The following is a 23,640-nucleotide window of genomic DNA, read 5'->3' as shown; positions in this document are numbered from 1 at the left end:
ATTTTAGAGTTGTCACTCGTTGCTTGCCTGTAGCTCTGCAAGTGTCATACACAAAATTGTCCACTAAAATCACAGTAGGAGACCTTGCATTTATCAATAGTCACACAAAGAGTGGCATAGCTTTGTTAGAGAATACAGCATCGTTGTTTCCAGTGTGGGAGGTGATTGATAAGAGATCTTATGAAATAAATACACTCATGAACATCTGAAGAACAACAGAAATCTTAGTTAAATCATAAAGTAGTTAACACATGTATTGAATGATTTAGAGCCCTGTTTTTGCATGTGCTAGATCTTCAGCGCAAATACATGCCTGCATTAATGGCCATGCAGTTATCACAGACAAGCATAATTCTAGCTACAAACCAAAGGGGGAGGTGGGAGCTAAGTTATGTGCTGAAGAATGAAAATGTTTCTATTTCACATCTCTTCCTAAAATACATGTCTGTCCTTTACATTTTCTTCCTTTTCAACCATCAACATAAATTATAGTCTAATTAGAGTTTCCATTAGGTAGCAGCAATAAGGAAAAAAATAAGTGTACCAAAGACATAATGTCCTTGGGTGATCATCAACATTGAGTGTTCTCCAGGAGGACAAGAAGGAGGCAGTCTTAATAGAAACTTATTAAAAACAAAAACAAGAAAAGGTGGTTGATGCTGTAAAGTCTGCACATCCGTGATAATAACAGCAAGCTAGTCGATCAAAATTGAAGTATTAGGGTGCTAGATCAGGTATGACACCCAACCACCCAGGTGTCAACTGCACTGGTCAAAACAAAGCTCTGAACTGTGCTAGTGAAATTATTTGAAAAAATACCAGAGCACACCAAAAGGTAGTCCAAACAATAAATGGCAAAGTCCATGAAGAGATTCTTCTTCTTCTTTCAATGAATAATCTTTATTTCTGATGAGCACAGAAATACACAAAACAGCCAACACATGTTTCGTCCAAAGGACTTTTTAGGATTTTGCCATTTATTGTTTGGACTACCTTTTGGTGTGCTGTGGTATTTTTTCAATTAATAGAAACTTATTTATCATATGACATGTAGTGTTACAGCAGAATTATCTCTCTGTGCTGTTAGATGTCTAAAGTATTGTACGCTAAAAATGATGCCTGAAAAGTAGACTTTGTAGTTATGGACTTGTTATATCCTTATTTTCAGATCCCAACTGCTCCACCAAGTTACATTGGAAGACCTCACTGGTGAAAAGCACTAGATTCCAGGGAATAAGTATCTTTACCACAGATCCTATTCACTGGCATTGTCTATGAAAGGGAGAATCCATAATTCTAGCAAGACAAAGATGCAAAACGTCCTGAAGCTTTGGAAGTCATAAACAATAGGATCTTCTGTAAATGTGAACACTGTTGAAATGATAAGCTAACCACAAGAGGCTAATGTTGTAAAAGCTCAGATCTGAATTACATTTGAATTGTATTATACTCACTTTCAAATGGAAGTAGAAGTATACTCCATTGTATGTGTAACCTGCTTTATGCCAGAAGAGTCCAGATTTTTGGTATTTAATTCAAAACGCACTCTGTTACATAAACGTAATTTGACACTGCAGTCTAAAAGTAGACAGGGCTTGTGGTGTACGGTTAGCAAATGTATTTGTATTTAGGAGAAGTACCTGAATTACATACATTAATACTAGGGTTGACACCTTTTGTTCAAACCATACCCAAACAAGGCTATAGTGAACTGCTTCCAGACTGGAACACTCTATAGTTGCTCCTCCTCACAAGAACAAATATTTACCTAGACAAGAAGACTCCATATGCCCCTCTGGGCCATGGGTTTCCACTAACAGCAACAAATCAGCCAAACCTAAACTGGGCTGGTCACACAGGAGGGGGGGGGGGCTGTTGTACTTGTGTGTGGCATTAGATGTATGGACCTGTAACAATCCTTTTACAGTTTAGCAAAACAACATAGAAAAGAGAGCACTTGCCCTCATTTAGAGGGATATTTTACCATCAGGAACGGTGGGAAGACCTTCACCTGGCATGCTTTGTGCAATATATGTTCTGAGATTGGAGTCATGCAGGTGTAAGACGTAGGTAGCTTATCTACTTCTGCTCTAATGCAGAGTCAATGTGGAGTCAACACTGAGGTTTATGATGCCCAGTTCTTGCAGTTTGTGCCCCCAAGATGGGCCAAATATCTTGGTGTTCAGCACAGAGAGCATGGGTCCAATCAGTCATGCATTTGCTGAAGCTTTGTGTGTGCCATACAATAGGTGGGCGTAGCCAGAGAACACCTTGGGAAGCCATGAATGCTCTAAGTATCCTTTTCCCAAGCATCATTGGCACATTTAGTTCACTCTCAATGGTGCATTTAGTGATTTGGATGATGGAGGAGGGGGTTAGAAGACTGGCAGACATTTTCTCTCAAGTCCATTGTTTTACCCTGGTCTCCTACATATTCTGCAAACCATTCCACCCTTTATTTAACATTGAATGCATATAATTGTCATCACACCCTCATTGTTTCACATCTTTTCTACTGTCTCTGTGTTCATGATCATGTAACCTGAACAATGTATGTGCACAAAAGTGAGGATTGTATGTAAAAGAAATTATTGGCTTTATTTGTTAAAGCTATACATGCTCTAGTTGCTTATCATGTCAGTGATGTAATAAGGTGTACTGAAAATTGCAGAAAAAGAAAACAATTCATATCACATCACCCAAAAAAGTATCACAAATGTTATGGGTATTTCTCAAAATCATCGCTAACCCTTGGTCTTGCTACTGGGTCCAATCAGAAAGCAGTTGTTATCCTTTAATATTTCAATATTGAAGTAGTTTGAAAATGCTAGTCTTTGCACCTTAAAAGGCAAGCATTGCTAAAGCCAGTAGGTCTTGCACTGGCTGCCAGGCTTTTGGCTTTGTCAGTGCTTGTTTTGGCATGTTTTTTCCAAACCTTTATTATTGAGGACGCTGCTAGGACCATGTCAATGTAAAAAAAAAAACAGTGGGTAGAAGCAATAATGTTTTTGGTCTTTAAAAGCACACTTTGCCATAGTAGTGCAAGGGCAGAATGCCGTCCATAACAGTGAAGTTTGCCAATGTCTGAAGAAAAATTGACTCTTTGCGCCAATCTGCGCGCTTTAGAGGACGTAAATAAAACATCAATGATTAATAACAGATCAGTGAATGAAAAAGGCTGGCTGAAGGCCCTGTAAGGAAGCATGAAATATATATACAATATTAGCAAATCAAAAGGTCTTGGTTAACACTGCATCTATAAACACCCCATCATAAAACAAGGTTTTATGAAGACTGGGTTGCTTGGTGTTTGGAAATAGATTGCAGAAGCCTTCCTACTCAGTCTACGAGTTTAAAACTTATGACAGTAGTGATTAAGCTGATGAGTCAGGCTGAAGAGTAAGGGAGGTGGCAAGGGTGGCCCTGTTGTCTTCTACCTGGTTTATGGTGGTACCTTAGATGAGAATATCTCCTACACGAGGACCTAAGAGGAAACTTCGGCCAGAGATTGAATAAAACAGACCTAGGGTGCAGGTATTTTAATTGCCTTCTAATCACTGCAGGACACACAAATTTTTATCCAGATTTTCAGTTCGCTGCAACCAGAATAACAATGTGTGGATCGTCTGAAATTAAAGCAGAGAGGTCAAAGTATGGCTGCTTTTCCAACCTGGGCTGTGCTGTTGCTTGTTTTGAAAGCATCAGCTTGCAGGGTTTGCCGTCAGTCAGCTGTAGCACTGAGTCCTGTTTGCTCTTAAAATGTGGCACAAAATTTGCTCTTGTGCAATTCTGGGGATTTGTCAGCAGTCTTTCCATAAGTACCTCCACAGCCATCTCTAGAACAGGGCATTTTCCAATTCTTAGGTTTGGAAATTGAGTTCACACCTTAATCCAGGTCGTTAAGAACACTCTATTTAGTCCTGAACTTTTCTTTGCTACACATCATTGGTGTCAGGTATGGTAGTGTAATTCTTATAATGGAAGCAAAACAAGACAACACCAACACCAAATGCATTAGGCTATCACACAAAAGTCAACGTCTTGGAACAGTGTTCATAATGACTGGGAAGGAGGTGGTCACTCTATTTGGAAACATAATCTCATATTTCACAAGTTCATAAATATATTTCATGATTTTATCCAATGCTGCCCCACTAAATGCAAAGCAAGGATCCCCTCAGTCACTAAATGTAGTCCAGAGGTGTCCCACATTGATCCAGCCGGGCTGTATTCGTCTCAGGTTTCGTTATAGCCAGGTATGAAAAATTTACGCACAACCCATTCAACCGGACTTAGGCCAGTCCCTCCTTGACCCACATTGGATACCCCTGAAGCAGACCCTGACCTGACGCTTCCCATGACAGTTGTTGAGTTGAGATGCATAGGAGTTTGGAGGCAGATATGAGGCAGATATGTTTTCTGTTTTTACAACTTTCAAGCTATCATTGTAACCAAGCAGAACGTGAGATCAGAGGCTCAAGCAGCTTTTAGTGCAGGCGCTGCCATTAACCAGAACAGAGGAGATTATAGTCTAGGAACATTGGCTTGTTTTAAGTGTTGTCCCAAAACATAGGCGTGGCAAAAGGAAACTCCACAAATCTCTTTCCGAGATAAAGACAATTAATTTATATAAAAAACGAATCCTTCTTAAATCAGGCCCCTGTCCGTTACATATTGAGCTGTTTAGTAAAGTGGTTCTATTATTGTTGAGTCGTCTGAAGGTTCTGCACTTTACTGTAAGAGAACATGCGGTTCATTACCTGTACCACTGTATGATGTTTTCATTTATGAAGGATATACAACTGACTATGTACTTTTTTGTAGAGATAATGCTGCAGTAATGTAGGTCAATGCCTGGAACAGATTGCACGTCTGTTGTCAATGAAAGATGTAAAAACTTGTCATGTATTTGGAGAAAGGGAGGTCGACGTGTGACGCGCCAAGAATTTCAATGCAATTACATATTGACAGGCAGATTTAATTTGCTGTTGCTTTTATGTCCTCTGGACATATGGAGACCCAAGCCCAAAAATGTATATGACGCAATTGGGGGCGGGACGGGGAGTGGAGATGGTAGGGGGGTAAGAAGGATATGCATCACATGCCAATATCCTTTGATCACAGCATCAACCGGAGCAAAAGACAGGTGAAATAAATCTCCCAGTAGAACAATACATAGTTTAATAAATAGTTCTACCTACAAAATACTTCTGGCAAAGGGTTCAAGGAGATCATACGCCATTATCACAGATTACAGACTGCAGAAGAATACTTGGTGCTTTTCTAAAAATCACAGAAGATATTTTTTTTTTACTTTGTTTTAACCTTTACGACTGCAATACACAATTCAATTTCAACACCCTGCTTCCTCGTTGTCTTTTTTCAAACAGGTATTTTTATGCAAATACTGGCTCTATACCTATAAAACACTGGCAACTTTGTTCATATTTAAAATTATAAATAGCACTTTGGGCGTGATTTTCTCCTAATGTGACCGATCGTGATGATGTTCACCAGACTTAAACTGCTGTTTGCAGCCCTATCCTATGCATCTGGGAATGAAATTAACCAGTATGCCATTTTTCCTGTACAAATAGCCTGCACTTTCTTCAGTTGCATGGAGCCTTGTGAGTAGGTTTCCCTAAAACGTCTGCACGTAAAATGTGCTCATCTCATCTCTATAGTGAAAAAATGTTGAACGAGTGTGAATCGAAAAAAACAGCTGAAAAGTTATTGTGAAAAAGTAGACTTCAAAAACACAGACCTCAAAAATATAGCCCCAAAATTACCTACTACCAAAATATCTATCATGCATAAATATCTCTCCACAAAATGTTGGTATGCACTTAATTTCACTATCAGTTATGCCCCCCAAATATTCTAGGGCTGGATTTGCAGTGGTAAATAATTACCCCAGGTGTACACTATCTGCAAAGTGAGATTGGCTCTGTGCAGGCGTTTAACACTAGTCGCCTTTTTAGGAAATAAATAATTATGTATTGTAGAAGAATTGGTAGTACATTTTTTCACGAGCTTGTGTTTTTGCAGCTTATGTTGTTCATGACTGTTTTCACATGTACCCAGGTTTAACTGTTTTCGCTACCAAGTAGGGTTCAGGCTGACATTATATTGACTGCTCTACAGTGACTTTCGGAGAAGTTCAGCCAAAATCTCGTGGTTTCATTTGTTGGTTTTCAGATGTAAATATGTTTTATTATATAAAAAAAGCAATACAATCTATAGTGAGAGAGTGGTACTATAATCCCTTTTTAAATGACTGCAGAGCAAGTGTGAAGAGTAGTTGTTTTTCCTTTTTGCCAAACCGAAGTTATACTATTACATCATGTATTACCATGGTTTAAAGAATGAGGCACTTTAAGGTACGCTGTTGTACAATGAGGACAGATTTTCCTTTCATCAGTGTGATATAATATAGATCGTCTTCGATGAAGCATTGTAAACCATTGAGCACAATTGTTACTATATTGTTGTCCAGTAATTATTCAATGTGATATGCTGTGAAAGCTACAATGTCCCTTTCCAACGCTGACATACTAATATACTCATTCAGTAAAATAAATTGTTTATTTGAAAAAAACATTTAATATGGGTAAACCGAGAGAAATTTAGAGCCAGTACAAAGATTTCTGATATAAGTCAAATGATGGTCCTGCACACTTAACTCTCAATTTCTGTGACCATTATGCTCCCCCATCCGCCTCAAGTACAAGCAGAATCTTTGCTGCTTATGATGGTTTGTCTATTGACCTCTCATGCTAGTGGCAATCTTGACAACAGCCTAGGCTTACCAGTTATATGTCAGAATATTGACTACCGCAATATTATGAAGGTATAGTTAGGAAAGTGTAGATTTACTCTTCTCAACTCCACATCAGTATACTTTTAATTATGTACAGCTATACTTTCTTATGTAACTTACTTTAGCAATATCCACAGTATTGTACCTACAAATATTCTATAGGACAATATGTAAATCTTGATATTCTCATAGACCACCTTCTAACCTTGCTCTAAAACCAGGGCTGCAGAGGTCTAAATAGCGAGCTTTGAGTAAATATTATGTTGCACTCATATGCACACAAATATGTAACATAATCAGCTTATACACATGGCCACACTTGTCGTTGCAGTCGTAATATGCTTTGGGGGTTCCCAGTTCAATAACCTTTATTTGGACACTCCACGTGTGTCCATCCTAAAAATGGCATGTCAGCTGAAGGGGGAGCATTGTAGCTTTCAGAAAGAGAAGGTCTAATCTGGTACCATCTTAACTAAATGAATTGCTGGTAACGTCGTAAAAAAGGATCAGAATTAAAACTGATTTTGAATGTATGGTTTATTTATTGTATGTATTTTTATAATGTATATTTTTATCCTGGATTGCATCCTGATATCCTAGAAGTAGCATTGAACGAATTTCAAGACAATCACCATGTACTATAATTGCTGTATATAAGAATAATTCAGACTGAAAAAGGCTGTCATGCATGGGCAGATATGTTTTATTTTCAAAATGCTTTCTCAAGAAAATAAAGTTCTGCTATTTACTTACTCTGTTTGTGGCAACTGTCTTCCCTAAACAGAAGGTTACGATACGCCATGTGCCTGCTGGAGATATGAAGTTGGCATTTAACATAATGTATTTTTGATTCCACTGTACATGCCGTTATTGGCTCAGGAGTGTAACACGGGCCCCGTGGTGTAGGGTGGACCCCAGCCCTTCAGGTGCCCCTCAATCCTTCTATGATTGTCTGCGAGATATGGGAGAATCTCATACTACATATAAGGATCACATCAATTGTTGTAGCAGCACAATAGCCTATGATTTGTTTGTGGATAAAGGTAACATACAGAGTATATCGAATTACAAAATGGTGATATCTTCAAGTGTACTTTGGCTGAATAAATTGGCCTTTGAAGGTATCACCGTTCCAGCACCATGAAACCTGAACAAAGCTTTATAAATTTGGATAATTTATGATGAACTGTATTCATGTGTCATTCTGTTTGTGTTTTGCTACACCGTCTCTCCATCCACCACTTTAACAATCATCCTTCTCAACATTCTGAACCACTCAATTAAGAATGTATTCTCTTATATCAAAATATTATTCATTTCACCCACTTAGGTAGTGAATGGCAATATTTTTAGCGTACTCAATCCCAAGAGGTGGGTGCCTAATTATGTGAGATGGGAGGCATCAATTTTGTTTGGTGAATCAGTTGAGCAAACACTCCTTTAACTAGGGCATATCTGGCAGCTTGACGGGTAAAGGATAATGGGAGATCCTTTGAGCCATTTGTGAACATACTTGAAAAACGTAAACTAGTACAATCGAAGGATAATATGTATGAATGGAGCTTTCAAAGGCACTTGCTATAGATCTGCTATTACAAACATTGATTCATGAAAAGATAAACATTCTGACTCGCTATGACAACATCCTTAAGAAAGGTCTACTGAGGTGTGCCACCATCCTGGACATACCAAGTAAACAGGAGTGCAGTTGATCGCCTCAGAAAAAATATATGTGGTAACAGATGACAAGAGCGGCAATCTTTGACTATTGTTTTATTTGTTTATTGTCCAGGTTACTGTTAACAATACACAATGTGCATGCACATATGTTGCCAAATCAGGGTTGGACTGGTTCTCCACTTTATAGCAGGAAATGATCTCCCCTTGTTTCAAAACAGGCAGGATTTGTTCTGCTACTCAGCATCATTATATCAACAAACGTTTTGAATGGGGACAAATTTTCCAAACCAGTTTACCAAAGTATTCAATTTACCTCATTTGTGCAGAAGGAAATAGGAATTTGTATAATTATTTCTACATTTCAGAGAACGCATCAAATGTTGATATAATAGTCAGTGCAGATAATAAATGCAAAGAAGTCTTTAAAATGCATCAAATATCAGAAAATGCACAGTGCGTGGATGAAGGCACTCGGTGAACTATTCCAACAGTATCCAGACATCAGATATCATACACAGTACTGATTTATTGTAGATTTATCAAAAAAATATGTTTTATATACACGCTCTTTGAGGCAGGAAGACCATATGGACAAGTCAAGTCAAGATTACTGTATTTTGTGGAGTTGGCGAGAGCACTTGAATGGAGACTCCTGAATGATTGGGTATATGTTCTGCTTCTGAAACACCCATTCCAATTCCCACTAAAAAAGAATAGCATCAACATTAGAATTAACTTCTCAAGGCATTGCAATGAAACAATAATTTTATAAACTTGCGAGTTTCATGTTAATTCTGTTGCAACACATTAAGCATACAGTTACAACGTGAAGAAGCACACTTAAACAAACTGATAATCCCCATTTGGGGACAAGATTTATCAGGCAGAAAGAGTCAAACAAAGTGCCAGTGTTTTTCCCCAAATTCCAAATATGGTAAATCGTCTATTCCTTGGGCACCGGTCAGTTGCAAAACTCTTGTATCAAAGGCCTGATTCATGAAACATTTCTCTGTAAGTGTGAATTACCGTTGATTTACTCCAGATTTATACAGATTAGTAACACACAAATTCGTCTAAATATCGAAAACGTTTATGGGCAAGACGTGGAAGATGTAGTTAAAGTAAGAATATAAAGGGGGACAAAAAAGCAAAGAACAAGAGAGGAAATACATATGTATTATGCAGTGGTAATAACCACTGTGGAGTTATACTTAAGTCACATCTTCAATTGAAAAGGCATTTTTGATTTGTCTGTAACTTTTGATCCTGTGGAGGGACTGCACAGAACTTGGCAGAGAGGTACATCAGATACGTTTAGGCTTGTAGAGATTCAGGAAGAATTATCCATGGGGCAAACATTAAAAGAGTATAAATGTTTGATTTCCCGTTTTCTCCCATAGGACATTTTGCTCTCACCTACAGCCCAAACAGCTAAATGGATTTACATCAAACTATGCACGAAAGTCAAACTTTACTCGGAAGGCATGCTTTTTTTGTTTGATGTAAATCCGTCTTGTACTTTTAACATATTAGCTGTTAGAAAATGTGCCGAACAGTGGCAGTTAAACTTGTGAGTAAGTCCTGTGAATAACATTTTCAAATGGGCAATGTGATTTGCTGGATAAGGGATGAGATTTTTTCAGCAATCTAGACACTCATAAGTTGGCTGCAGGCCCTGATGCCAATACACACTGAACACCAGCCAAGGGAAACGTCCTAAACAACGCATTGTGAACAATGCGGACCTTTACCATGGAAGCGTAACCACGACTGCCCTTTTCTGTTCCTTAACCACGCATGTGCCAAACTACGCATATGGGTGGTTAAGGCACAGAAAAAAGGCAGAGTGGATCGGGCGATGATGCGATGAGGTAAGTAGGGTTGGGGGGTAGTTTTTAGAGGTGGGGCGGATTAAGGGTTTGGGGCAAGTGAGGGGGTTAGGCTTTTTTTAGTGGCATGATTTGGGGGTTTAGGTATTTTTTTTAGGGCTTAGGGTGGGGGGCGGGGTAGTTTATTTTTTAAGGGTGGGAGAAGGTTTAGGAAGGGCGGGAGGAGGGAGAAGAGGAAGGATCGGGCGAGGATGCAGTGAGGTAAGGGGTTGGGGCAGGGCTGGTGGGTAGTTTTTAGCGGTGGGGTGGAATTAGGGTGGGTGCAGAGCTGTATATAGGAGCCATCCTCTGCACTGATATCATTTTCTAACTTGACTGTTTTCACACCCTCGGAGGCGAGTATTAAAACAGTTTACAGTACCAGTGTATTAGCTCTAATTTGGGACCTTTTCAGATGGTGAAAACAGACCACTCAACAGAACGAGGAGATGCGAAAGCTATGAGGGATCTGCAGTTAGAATGTCCACTAGAAAGAATGTTACAGTGGTTAACTAACTTGTTCCTTTGATGGCCACTTCTAACCGCCAGTTGCTCATCTTTAGAACAGACACCAAAGTAGTGCCTCCCGAATGTTGAGAGTCAGGGAAATGGCCTCACACCAGAAATTCTTGCATGACAGATGACAAGGACAGACACTCCATGTGACTATTATATTGTCTATGAGAACCTGCACCAGCCTCCCCTTGATGGACAGCAGGAAGGCTTTTAGCATCATAAGACTCGCACTCAACTCTAAAAACTGATATGGAGCTGGGTTTCCAATGGAGACCAGAGTCCTCCGACCTCCACCCTCCCAACCCTGCAGTGGCGCATTTGTTATCACAGCCAGCTCTAGGTGGGGAAGGGAGAGGTGTATGCTAGTGGCCCAATTGTGGTTGATCTGCCACTACTGCAGATCTTGTGCAGCATTCTCTGAAACCTGAATGGTATCCACAGGTTTCCTTGGTGCTGGTACCATTGAGGCTCTAGATTTCACTGCAAAATCCACCTATGCCACCATGCAGTAGTCGTCAAGCTGGATGCAGGTGGCTAACAGGCTAAGAAGCCTCAGAACTGCACTTATGGAGATCAGGGACCAAGGTTGAAACATCAGGATCGTACCCGGAAACAGAAGGAAGGCCATCATCTGCACCATGTTCAAGACAAATCCTATAAAAGGAAGCCTCTGCAAAAGAGTTAGGGGGACTTTGGTCTGGCGATCAAGAACCCCAAAGATGTCAGGAGGTTTTCCATCATCGGAAGGTGGTCCCTGACTGACGTTGGCAAGCCTGCCTTAAGCAGCCAGTTGTTGAAGTAGAGGAAAACTGGTATATCCAACCTTTGAAGATGGGCAGCAATCACCACCATCACTTTCGTGAACAACAGAGGGGCACTGAAAGGCCAAAGGGGAGCACACTAAAGTGAATATGCTCTTGGCCTACCTTGCACCGCAGGTAACACTTGCAGGGCTGAGGGACTGGTATATGAAAATATGTGCCCTTCAGGTTGAAGGCCACCATCTACACAACCAGATCCGGAGCAGACAGAGCCTTGGCTACCATGAGCAGTTTGTCCTCCCTTGGAAAGGCATTCACTGGAAGAAGATCTAAGCTCGGCCAAAGTCTTCCATTCTTTTTCAGCATGAGAAAATAGCAATAATATCTATCCATCCCTATTTCTGAGTTCCGAACACTCTTGATGGCTCCTTTGGTAAGTAAAGCTCACACCTCTTGCATTAAAATGAACAGGTGCTCCTCTGAGAGCCATTCTGATGGGGGAGGAAGGTGTGGCAGGCAGAAACAAACAGTAAGGCATAGCCATGCTGCATGGTTTAGAGGATCTATCAGTGCAAAGTGATGGATTGCCACCTTGGGAGAAAGTGTCATATCCTGCCACCCAAGAGGTAGTTGTGTGCCACTAATGGCAAGCAAAAGCGGTTTGTAGATTGCTGTTGCAGGGAGGGGGCTGGGAAGACTGATGACCATGGTGACTTGCAAGATGAACATCCTCAGCCACAAAGCAACTGGGGAGACTGCAGTGGAGGCTGGAGAGACTGGTGCTTCTCTACGCCAACCCCCTGGAGTAGCCTCAGAATGTTCAGAACTGGCAAGGAAACTGCATGGCAGGGGCCAAAAGACCCAGAGAGTGGGCCATGGTGCTAGTCTACTTAAAGAGTTTTAAGGCAGAATCTGTTTTTACCCTGAATAGGTGTAAATCATCAAAAGGCATATCCATATTGGAGACCTGTATGTTTCCTGAAAAACCTGTGGAATGCATCCACGTATGGCAATGGAGCACTACACTGGTTTCTCCTAGAAAATCAGTAGTATCAAGGCCAGCACAAATCATGCATTTGGCCACAATGTGGCTGTCTTAGCTGATCTGGGTCAAGGAAAATCTTAAGTTCTTCCCGGACACCAGCAAGATCTTGTTCGTCATGTCCAAGGAGGTGTGCACATACCAGCCCAATAATAAAAGAGCAGTAACCGACTTATGTGCGAGGCTAGCTTATTAAAACATTTGTTTCCACACACCTCAGTCCTCTTTGACTCCCTACGTGGGGGGAGTGGTGTTGTAGGGAATGGATTAGGCTTCATCTTGCTGGGGGAATCAGTAGGATGCTCTGTAAGGATATCAGGGTCGCCAGGTGCTGTTTTTTGGCATCCAGCCACCTGCCTATTTAATGACAAGCATGAACAGGGCTTAGATCAAGTGCCCATAACAATGTCTGTAAGGGCTTCATTAAATGAAAGCAAGAGTTCAGATGACGCTGGCCCAAGTTGCAAAACCTTTGTGAAGACATTTGTCTTTTCTTCAAAGGAGGGCATTTGTAGGCCTAGAACCTCAGCCATTCATTGAATTACCTCAGCAAAGGAGGCACTCTCCTCCTTTGGGTATTTAATAGGGGAATTCACACTTGTATCAGGGGACATGCCAAGCACACTGGCCTCCTGTAAATCCATTTAAAGATTGTCAAAATGTAATCATCTCCATTCCCACACCCATCATTCCTGAGTGGTGGCAAGATCTGGCCAGCATCAGAACCAAAAAGTCAGTGGAGGGTCTGCAGTAGTGGAAGCACAGGGCCAGGCTTAGGCAATGTGGGGACCAAGTGCACTCTAGCGGCTTTGAAGTGCAGACATGTTTGGTTTCCTGATAACACCAGTTCAAGGTCCAGCATTGGTATCTGATTCTCCTCTGGCCTCAGATTGGCAAAGGTGGTACCAACATGGGTCTTGGAGCCAGTGTGGAAGTCTGCACCAGATTTGATGCTGAACCAGATCCTTAGGGGCCTGTAGACACACCGGGGGGAGGCAGATATGCAGTATGGCCTCCTGAAAAGCCTCAACCTTCTGCATTATCGCTCATGGATGGTGGATGCATTGGGATCAGCTGCAGAATCAGCTTCTCAATCAGAAATCAGGAGTGAAATATGTTGGCACCTTTATGCCTTCACAACTTCTTTTTAGCTAGCCAGTGGCAGGATAGGATTAAATCCCGCTTTACTTTCCAGTATTTTTGCTTGGATGTCAAACTACTGGCTTAATTCTACCATGAATAAGACTTCTCAATGGTGTGATCTTGGGAGTGGAAGCAGGTCAGGACCCTTGAATTGGAGTGGGACTTACACATGGCCTGTGACTTTGTCCTGTGTTTGGTGATGTACAGCTTCCCTTCACTGTCTGGAACGCCCCTGGGACCATGAGGGCACACTCATTGTCTCCACTTGTAGTCACGCCCAAACACATACTTTGTGCAGGTTCGTGACCAACATCTTTTTTCTGAAACAGTGATCGGTTTGAAATTTTTAGTTTTAGCGAGGACATCTTTCCCTCGCACACTGGATTTCCTTTTGGTATGATGGAAGAGAGCGTGCATCTCTGAATCTGTATTCGAACGCACAGAAAAAAAGAAACTGACTTTAATGTGTAGGTCAGCTCTGCGATGTTTCTTCTGGGACCGAACTGCACCAATACAGAGCTGCATGGCACCACATTGTGGCATGCAGGAGCAATGCTTTAAAAAGCTTCCAGAGCCAGTCTGGCACCTGAGGGAATATTTAAAGGTGTGAGGTCTGTGGTTAGAAGTTTCCATTGGAAACACCGAACCAGGTATGTTTTAAAACACATAACCACATATTATAACTCATGGTCTGCTGACGTGCAAAAAACACCTGTTTGAAAAGCCACACATTCACAAAAATGGTTAACTATGTTGCAGGTGACCATGTCACGTATTTGTGTGTGTTTTAAAACATAACTGATGAATTTCAGTGGTTTGGTGCATTTGAGTTTGAAACATAACTAAGGTCCTGATTTAGATTTCGGCAGATGGGTTACTCTGTCACAACGGTAAGGGATAGCCCATCCTCAGAAATATGAATCTCATTACATCCTATGGGATTTATATTTCGGCGGACGGGCTATCCATCACCTCTCCCCCATCCCCAGACCCCCATGGAAATATATGTGAAACTGAAAAATATATATTCGAGAGAATGACGTGGAAGATGATGGGTCGGTGGTTGCTTCAAATCCTGTTCCTGTTTCCAGAAGTGTGCAGGACCGGCTTTCCTTTGTGCATTTGGGGGGGACTGCCCATCTTTAGGCCCTATGAAGAAGAGTTATCCCCCATAATATATTGGTGCAAATGTTTCTGAACATTATCATTTGTTTGAATGTCCTATGGAGAACATAATGAAAAACATAAATAATTACACTTGAAGTAGGCCGTGAGACAATATACACTCCTACATTTGTAACAAGAGCTTCCACAGTGGTGCAAAGGGAGTTCTTGGGTTGAAGAAAACAATCTTATCATAACGCAAACAGGGACTAAATTGAATTTAATTGCAATTAGAGGAGGTTGCACTAATAATGCTAAAATACAGTGTATTCCTTATTTCAGAGCAGAACATTTGATGAAATATACCTGTTCGCAGGCTCTGCAGTGAAGTATCTATCACACGTCTACCTCTTCATTCAGATACTACATAGTTTCAGATTATCCCTGAGCAGTCCAGCCCACCTGCATAGCCTTGTCACAGTGTTTGGAAGCCGAGCACACGTCAGAGGACTGGACCCTCGAGATATGTTCAGTGTGACTTCCTGCTGTGTGACCTCCTGCCCCAACATCCTATACTGCTGCCAAGTGCTACATACCCTAGAAGCATAACTTTGCTATTACCTACACTGAACTTTCAGTATCGCCCTTTTGTACACTTTTTATTTTACTTACCCTTCCTCATATTTCCCCTCCTGCTGGATTCGTTCTCACTGGTGCGGATGAGCCAGGCCCTTCAGACAATTGCAGAACTCAAATTGGCCAGCCTCACACTCCCTAAAATGGACGCCATTTGCCACCATCATTTGTTCATGTCACGTGGCCGGTGTCTAATCAAGTTCAACACCGCTGCGTCCTCACCAGTCCAGACCTTTACCAGCTTGTCACCGTGACGTATTGTTTTAAACCCCATGCTACCACTCAAGCATAACGCTCCCGTCGCTTAATGTACGTCCCACGCCATATAGTCTAATGGAGTAAAATTAGTTTGTCTGGCATGGGCGTCCTCGAGGGAAAGCAGTCTTCCGTGAAACGTGTGAACGGCGACAGTGCAACGCCACATTTATTAAACTGCTGACAATGTGGACAGCCATGCCACATGAGTGATTGTGCCATCAGCCATTCTTGCTTCCCTACTGCAAATAAGCGAACTGCAGCAGTCAAGTATGCCATAACGCGTACCACCTACACTGCTCTTGAGTTCTTTGGCTGAATTTTTATTGGAGTACATTTATCACCAACAAAAATAAAAGACTGCAGAGGTAAGAACTAGCAATGCCAAAGATATAGCAGCTGTTACAATAAGCACAATTAGTATCTCTTCAGAACTGATTCTGATGGCATGTGATATTCTAACCATACAATATCTTGTCACTGAGGCGCCAGAGATTTTAAGAATCCTCTTCCCTTTAATGTTTGTGAAAGTGTTGGGCTGCACTTTGAAGGGGGCGCGGTTGGTTCGCCTTCCTCAAACGTTTTTCTGAATTGTGCTGCAAAATCATTCACTGCCCTGTGCGTTGTGTATTGTGCTCAGGTATAGTGCATGCACATTGTGGGCCTGTCCACATCACCAGGCCTCTCCTTACCAATGAGTATGTGGCCTTTTGGCAAACATTTTATAACAAATTAACAGATTTGTAGGTCTAGACTTGCAAATTATTCAGAGGGACTTTGCTTCTGCTGTGTCTTGTGACTTTTATGGCTTACATTCTCAGCTGTCTTTGAAACATTAAACTCTCAGCACGCATAGATCTCTTGACGGGCCTTGCCAACTCCCCTAAGCAGATCACTAAAAATAGGATATCACTTGCACATTCTGACGTCACTTTTTAAAGTAGAACAACGCCTCCCCCCGGAAAATATTTCTAGTGACCATTAACTGACATACATTATATTGTGCGCTTGGTACCAGACACTGCATCAATCTGCTTCCAGTATGACTGCAAATCAGTTTACCTACTGGCTTCTCTCACTTATGTTTTATTTCCTTTAAATAATGTGGGTGACTATAATTTCATTACAGATGCTTTCATTCTTTTCAGTGTAATAAGTACAAGGGTAATGCCCTTAAACCCACAGCATGCATCAGTATTCTCAATTTGTAAACCAATCACACACTTCCTTCTATATAAATTGGCTCATTTAGCACATGCTCTCTTTGTACTTACACTACATATATGTTCATTATCTTTAGCTCCACCAACATTGTGCTGTCCAAACCTATGTAAGATGCCGAACAAATGCGGTTGCCAGTAGGTAGTTATGGGTAAGACATAGTTTCCATAGGGAAAGTGTTTTTTGGTTTGCTTATAACTTTGGAGCCATTTGAAGAAGCTTCACAAAAATTTCGAAAATAGTGCTCTGCATTGTGTAGTTCTGCATGGAAGGTTTCAGGGTGATCCGCCAAGCAGAGGCCGAGAAAACGGGGGTGGTCAAAAAATTTGTGCTTAACATGTTATTTCCTATAGAGATTTTAAACACTAATACAGCCCAAACCACTGAACAGAATTACACCATATTTGGCAGAAGGCTACATCCTGGTCCAGAAACATCTCATTTAGTGATTTGGTGTAAACCTGTTCAGTAGTTTCAGAGATAATAAAGGGAAAACAAATATAGATATCTAGGGATGTGGATTCTCCGCATATCCTTCAATTCTCATGCTGAGATCTCATTGGCTGCCAACATCCACAGAATAAAAAAATGGGAAAAAAGGTCCAGCTCTTCCTCTACTGCTGCATCGCTCTTGCTCCAGTCTTCTCCTTGCTTTTTCCCCGTATATTGAGTGTGTCCTCCTTGCCTTTATCTAATTTTCATTGCTTTGTCCTTGCTTTGCCCCATTATTTGTGTACCTCTCATTGCTTTTCCCCCCCATTTTTGGTGTGCCTTCTCCTTGCTTTTCCCTCGTTTTCACTGCTTTCTCTCTTTTCCCAGTGTTTTAGTGCCTTCTCGTTGCTTTTCCTTGTTTTCTCTGCTTCCTTCTTGGTTTTTCCTCCATTTTTTGTGTGCCTTCCTGTTTTCCCCTCATTTTCATTGCTTTCTCCTTGATTTTTTCCTCATTTTTTGTGTGCATTCTCCTTGCTTTTCCCTCATCTTCACTGTTTTCTCCTAGATTTTCTCGCATTTTTCGTGTGCCTTCTTGCTTTACCCTAGTTTTCACTGCTTTCTCCTTGCCTTCCGCCCTATTTTATGGGTGCCTTCCCCTTCTTTTCCCCTCGTTTTCACTGCTTTTTCCTTGCTTTTTCTCTCGATTCTTGTGTGCCTTCTCTTTGCTTTTCCCTAGTTTTCACTTCCTTTTCCTTGCTTTTCCCCCCTGTTTTTTGAGTGCCTTATCCTTACTTTTCCCTCATGGCATGGGCTTGAATGCATGCTGGGTGTTAGGCCTGGCTACAGGCCAGGTCCTTGGCAGTGCGCGGCGGGGGTTGGATGCATGCAGGAGGTTGCCCTCCTTGCATTAAAAAATGTAGAAATTTACTGAAAAAACAAAGGTTACAAGGACAATATATTTAGGAATTAGCATTTCAGAAACCTTAGAAATTCACTAAAGAAACAAAGGTTACAGGGAAATTATACTTTGGATCAGAATTTACACACACAAAACCATGGAAATTCAGTAGTTAGAGTTATTTCAAGTAACTATAACTCATGCCCTATGGTAACTATTAACTTGTGCTCTTGGCAAGCACTGCTAATGTAGATTTTGCAAGTAATTTATGAAGGAAAGTCTTAATTTTATTAAAGACACGGAGGCTCCTATTATGCTTTACTTTTCTTGCTTGAATTTAATAGCAGCAGTCAGGAACAATGAATAAACTACAAATCCCAAGTGATGCAGGTTACAAGCCATGAGAAGAGAGACATAGTACTTAAGTGGTAACCAATCAACATAGCATATACAGTACACTTGACTGCGAACAGCCCTCTTTTCTTGCTCGAGAAGTTAATAGGAACGAAATAAAGGCAAAATAGACAATAAAATAAGTGGAGCCATTATAAAAGAAAGAAGTTCATGACAAAAGTTCATAAATCCAGGAAACTGTAAGTTGTCTGGAAAGACGGAACCGACAGGATACCCAAGGAGTCTTGAAGAAGGAGCATCACCATGTTTACAACCAACGAGAATGTCAGCAGAGTTATAAGGACGGTTGAGAAGGAGTCGGAGTTGCTGAGAGGGTGGGAAAAAATAGAAGGTTAAAACATTGTGGTGGGATAATACTCGCCTCTGTGTCTTTAATAAAATTTAGACTTTCCTTCATAAAGTTCTAGGAAAATATACATTTTAGGTCAAGACCGGAGGCTCCTATTATGCTAGTTTAAAGTGAATTAATCACAGTTGTAGAAGCATTGTCAACAGGTTTACAATAAATTACTTTAAACACATTGGGCCTCATTCCGACCCGGACGGGCGGCGGACGCCGCCCGCCGGGCGGAAACCGCCCAAACACCGCCCCGCGGTCAGAAGACCGCGGGGGGCATTTCAACTTTCCCGCTGGGCCGGCGGGCGATCTGCAAAAGATCGCCCGCCGGCCCAGCGGGAAAGCGCCTTCCACGAGGATGCCGGCTCCGAATGGAGCCGGCGGAGTGGAAGGTGTGCGACGGGTGCTGTGGCACCCGTCGCGCTTTTCAGTGTCTGCTAAGCAGACACTGAAAAGCAATGTGGGGCCCTGTTAGGGGGCCCCTGCAGTGCCCATGCCATTGGCATGGGCACTGCAGGGGCCCCCAGGGGCCCCCACGACACCCGTTCCCGCCAGCCAGGTTCTGGCGGTGTAAACCGCCAGAACCAGGCTGGCGGGAAGGGGGTCGGAATCCCCATGGCGGCGCAGCTTGCTGCGCCGCCATGGAGGATTCCCATGGGCAGCGGGAAACCGGCGGGAGACCGCTGGTTTCCCGTTTCTGACCGCGGCGTTACCGCCGCGGTCAGAATGCCCATGAATGCACCGCCAGCCTGTTGGCGGTGCATTCGCTGCCCTCGGCCCTGGCGGATTCAATCCGCCAGGGTCAGAATGAGGGCCATTGTCATTAGACCCATCAGCTGATCTAAGAATGTCCTCAAAACTGGAAACAGCTCAAAAGGCCTTGGAAGCCATAGGTCCCCTGGAGGAGTGGGCCTCAAAAATGGAAGTATCAATACCAGCTAGGGACATGATCCATTTACCCAGCGAGCCAGTGTAGGGGAAGACACTGGTTTATAAGGTTTTCTAAATGAGATAAGGAGTTGAGATACAGAGGACATTCTTAAATCAACACTTTTCTGTTCGTAAACCTTTAAACATTGTCCAACACATAGCTTGGGGCGATCAGGAAAATAGGGGTAGAATCCTGATGTGAGATTAGTTTTGGTATGTTGAACCACTGTGAACAAAACACCTGTTGGAGTAAATTGTCAAGAAGAAATGTCTGGAGCTCTAACATCGGACAGTCTTTTATTAGAAATGAGGCATAACAACATTGATAGTTTTGCAGATAGCATTTTTAGAGAAAGAAGAGAATTATCAGGCCATGACAAAAACAGATTCAAAAAAATATTTACATCCCAAAATTGACGGTATTTGAAAAGAGGAGGATTAGAGAATTTGTCTCCCTTCAAAAGCCGGCAAACAAGAGGATGTTCTCCCACTAGTTTTCCATTGATGTAGGGATGGCTGGAAGATATTGCTGGCCTATAAAGATTTATAGTGCAATAAGATTTCCTTTTGTTAGCCTCTGCCACTAGGTAGTTAATAATAAAGATTACATCTGCTGAAAGGGCATTGATATATTTTCCCAAACACCAGCTGTGCCGTAAAGACCAAGCTGACTTGCAAGCTTTTGTAGTTCCTGGAGCCCAGGATTGTTTGATATATTCTGAAGCTTCTGACGAAATGAGAGGGAAAGGTTGAGTATTCTGGAAATCTTCCAAGCAGAAAGAGTAAGAATATTGTCTAAGACTAGGTTGTGAGAATGATTCAGAGGGTCCAACAATAGGTTGGGAAAGGATGGGAGGAGAAAAGGAAAGTCTATGGAAAATTCTAGAAGGGCTGGGAACAATACTCTGGGACTGCCAGAACGGAGCTATGAGAATGAGGGTTGCTTGTTGCCTAACCTGCGCAAGTAATCTGCTGATCATGAAGAAAGGCATAATTTGGGAAAGCTGACCAATCATGTAAGAAGGCATGTAAGAAGGCATCTGAGGCTAATGCTAATGGATCTGGGTAAAATTGTGGAAGTTGGGAGTTGAGGTGAAAAGATCTATTATCAAGGGACCCCACTTGTCCTGAATTGATTGGAAAATCGAGGGATGACGTTTCCAGTCACTTGTGTCTCGAAAATGTTGTGAATGCCAATCTGCTACAGTATTGAGACCATCTGGAAGATATTCTGCATGAACCGAAATTTGGTTTGAAAGGCAAAATTCCCAAAAGCCTTTTGCTAGCTCCGCTAGAGGTTAGGATTTTGTTCCTCATAAATGGTTTATGTACCTTACCACTGAAATGTTGTCCATTCTGAGAAGGAGAGCATAACAGACTTTTTTTTGCAAGGTTTCTGGTTGCATAGGAGCCGGCAAGCATCTCTAAACAAGTGATATGCAACCTGGACTCCTCTAGTGACCATGTACCTCCAGTCGATATTGGACCACAGTGGCCCCCACCCCGTGCGGCTTGCACCTCGTTCTAGTATAAGATCTGGGGCTGATGCAAGGATTGTTCTGCTGTTCCAGGTGTCTAAATGGTGTATCCACCATTGAAGTTCTATGCAAGCGTCTTGATCTAGAGAAATAGTGCCTGAATATGCTAGGCCCTTTCTTAAATGTTGGATATTTCGAAACCCAAGAATTCTATTTGTTGGGCTAGAGACAAAAATAATTCTCTTTGTTGAGTATAAATCCTAGGTCTGACAAAAGGGAACATGTTAGGGTGATGTGAGATTGAAGGGTGAGAAGACTCTGGTTCATTATAAGTATGTCATCTAGATGAGTTATGAGTCTGACCCCTTGAGCTCTGAGAAGAGCTACCACCGGTTTCATTAATTTGGTGAAGCACCATGGTGCTGAAGAAAGACCGAAGGTAAGGGAGGCAAAATGGAAGTATTGGTCTAACCACTGAACTTTCCTGTAATCTGGATGTATAGGGACGATGAGATATGTATCTTGCAAGTCCAAGCAAACCCTCCAATCATTTTAAAGAAGGGCGTGTCTGAGATGAAGAATCACTTCCACTTTGAAATGTCGATAGACTACACAATGGTTGAAATATTTGAGGTTGATTACTGGATGCATTTTATTGTTTTTCTTCTGAACTAAGAAGATGGAACTGGTAAAACCTGACAAGTCGGCTTGACAAAGGGCAACTGCATGTTTTTGGAGAAGGGACTGTACTTCTAGAGAAATGAGTTTGAACATTTCTGATTAAAACTGTGGAAGAAAAGGTGGAGAAGACTGAAAAGGTTTTGAGTAAAGCTCGATAGCATAACCTTGTACTGTGTTTAATACCCAAGGGTCTGCGGTGGGAAACAACCATTTTGGAAGAAAAAAGTGAAGACAACCCCCTACAGGAAAAAGGCCAGAAGGTACACTCACCTGTTTGGTTAGGGTATCTGGAACCTTTGGAACCTCTGCCACAGAAACCCTTGCCTCTTTGTGGGTAGAATTGAGGCTTATATTCCTGGTAGAAGGCGTTGTAGGATCCTCTGGAACCTTGATTGTTGTAAGAAGCGGTTCCTGCTTCTGCCAGCCCTGGCAAAAACCCATTGGGAAATCATTTCCTTCAGGGACTGATGGGCTTTATCTAACGAAGCAAAGGTGGGGACGTATTTGCTTAGCTCTTTGATGAAAGAATCACCGAAGAGAAGGCCATCCGCCTTGACACCAAGATCTACTGTCGCCAAATTCACCAATTTCAGATCTAATTTAAGCAGGAGTCCTTTTCTGCATCCGTGTGTGAGGGCAGAATTAGCAGTGCCAAGTAAGCAAACTGCTTGTTGGACCCAAAGCGAAAGTTCTTCAAGATCAATTGTAATGTCCTCTAACCTAGCTGCCTCTGTCAGGTCGAAAAAATGCGGGTGAGTGGGCCAACCACAGCTTGTCCTGACATGAGGACCATGCCTTATCCATACCCCTGCGTGGGTCCTTTCCAGCCTTGGTAAAAAAGGTCAGGAGAGCTGGATCGATGGTATGGGGTAACAGTGATCTTTTGAGGGAGAAAGGACGAGGGCATTCGGATCTTAGCTTGGCCCTAGTTTGCTTGTCCAAAGGAAAACATAATCTGGATGCTACGTATTCCCCAACATGATCCGCAGGAACCCACTCCGTGGATTTTGGGTGGTGAATATGACTGGGATCAAACATAGGGACTCCGTCTGAGACTGTGATGGTCCTAGGTTCAGAAATATCTTGTGGTGTTACTTTGTTTTTTTTTTGTTGGAGGTGGAGATAAAAACTCTCTTCATTGTCATTGTCAGATAGGTCATCATCTGAATCCATATCAGCCAAATCATCATCTGTATCCGGAACAGAGGAGACTAAAATAGGGGACGCGATATGTTTGGATTTTGTTTTGCATTTAATGGATGATTTTTGTTTCTCTTTTATATTACTCTCCTTAGAAGGAGTCCTGCGAGGAGCCATGTCCTCTGCTTTATGTGAGGACTAATAGTGCCAATTTGTTTCGTTTTTTGGGTTGAGTATCGGCTGAAGGGCTCTTTCTGCTTTCCTCCGCAGACTGGGCCAAAATC

At 42.0% G+C, this 23,640-nt stretch overlaps 2 protein-coding genes across 5 annotated transcripts in view; one reads left to right on the top strand and one right to left on the bottom strand.

Annotated features, from left to right (window-relative positions):
- Nucleotides 1–23,640, top strand: part of GPRC5B (G protein-coupled receptor class C group 5 member B) — a 174,563-nt gene that overhangs the window by 125,694 nt on the left and 25,229 nt on the right. Inside the window, exon 4 of one of the 2 annotated variants that reach the window (XM_069210258.1) lies at nt 1,169–7,573. The exons of the other annotated variant lie outside the window; for it this stretch is intronic. Coding sequence (XP_069066359.1) covers nt 1,169–1,213 — 45 coding nt within the window. The 3' untranslated portion in view covers nt 1,214–7,573. Of the gene's footprint in view, nt 1–1,168; nt 7,574–23,640 lie in introns of those variants that run through there. 2 annotated transcript variants of the gene reach the window in all.
- The window catches only part of IQCK (IQ motif containing K), a 515,691-nt gene continuing 500,629 nt past the window's right edge, over nt 8,579–23,640 (bottom strand). For all 3 annotated transcript variants that reach the window (XM_069210248.1, XM_069210250.1, XM_069210249.1), the window contains exon 13: nt 8,579–9,203. In XM_069210248.1, coding sequence (XP_069066349.1) covers nt 9,097–9,203 — 107 coding nt within the window. In that variant the 3' untranslated portion in view covers nt 8,579–9,096. The remainder of the gene's footprint in view (nt 9,204–23,640) is intronic.

Source organism: Pleurodeles waltl, chromosome 10 (assembly GCF_031143425.1).
Source record: "Pleurodeles waltl isolate 20211129_DDA chromosome 10, aPleWal1.hap1.20221129, whole genome shotgun sequence".
NCBI classification, from domain to species: Eukaryota; Metazoa; Chordata; class Amphibia; order Caudata; family Salamandridae; genus Pleurodeles; species Pleurodeles waltl.
This window is presented reverse-complemented; position numbering and strand designations above follow the sequence as displayed.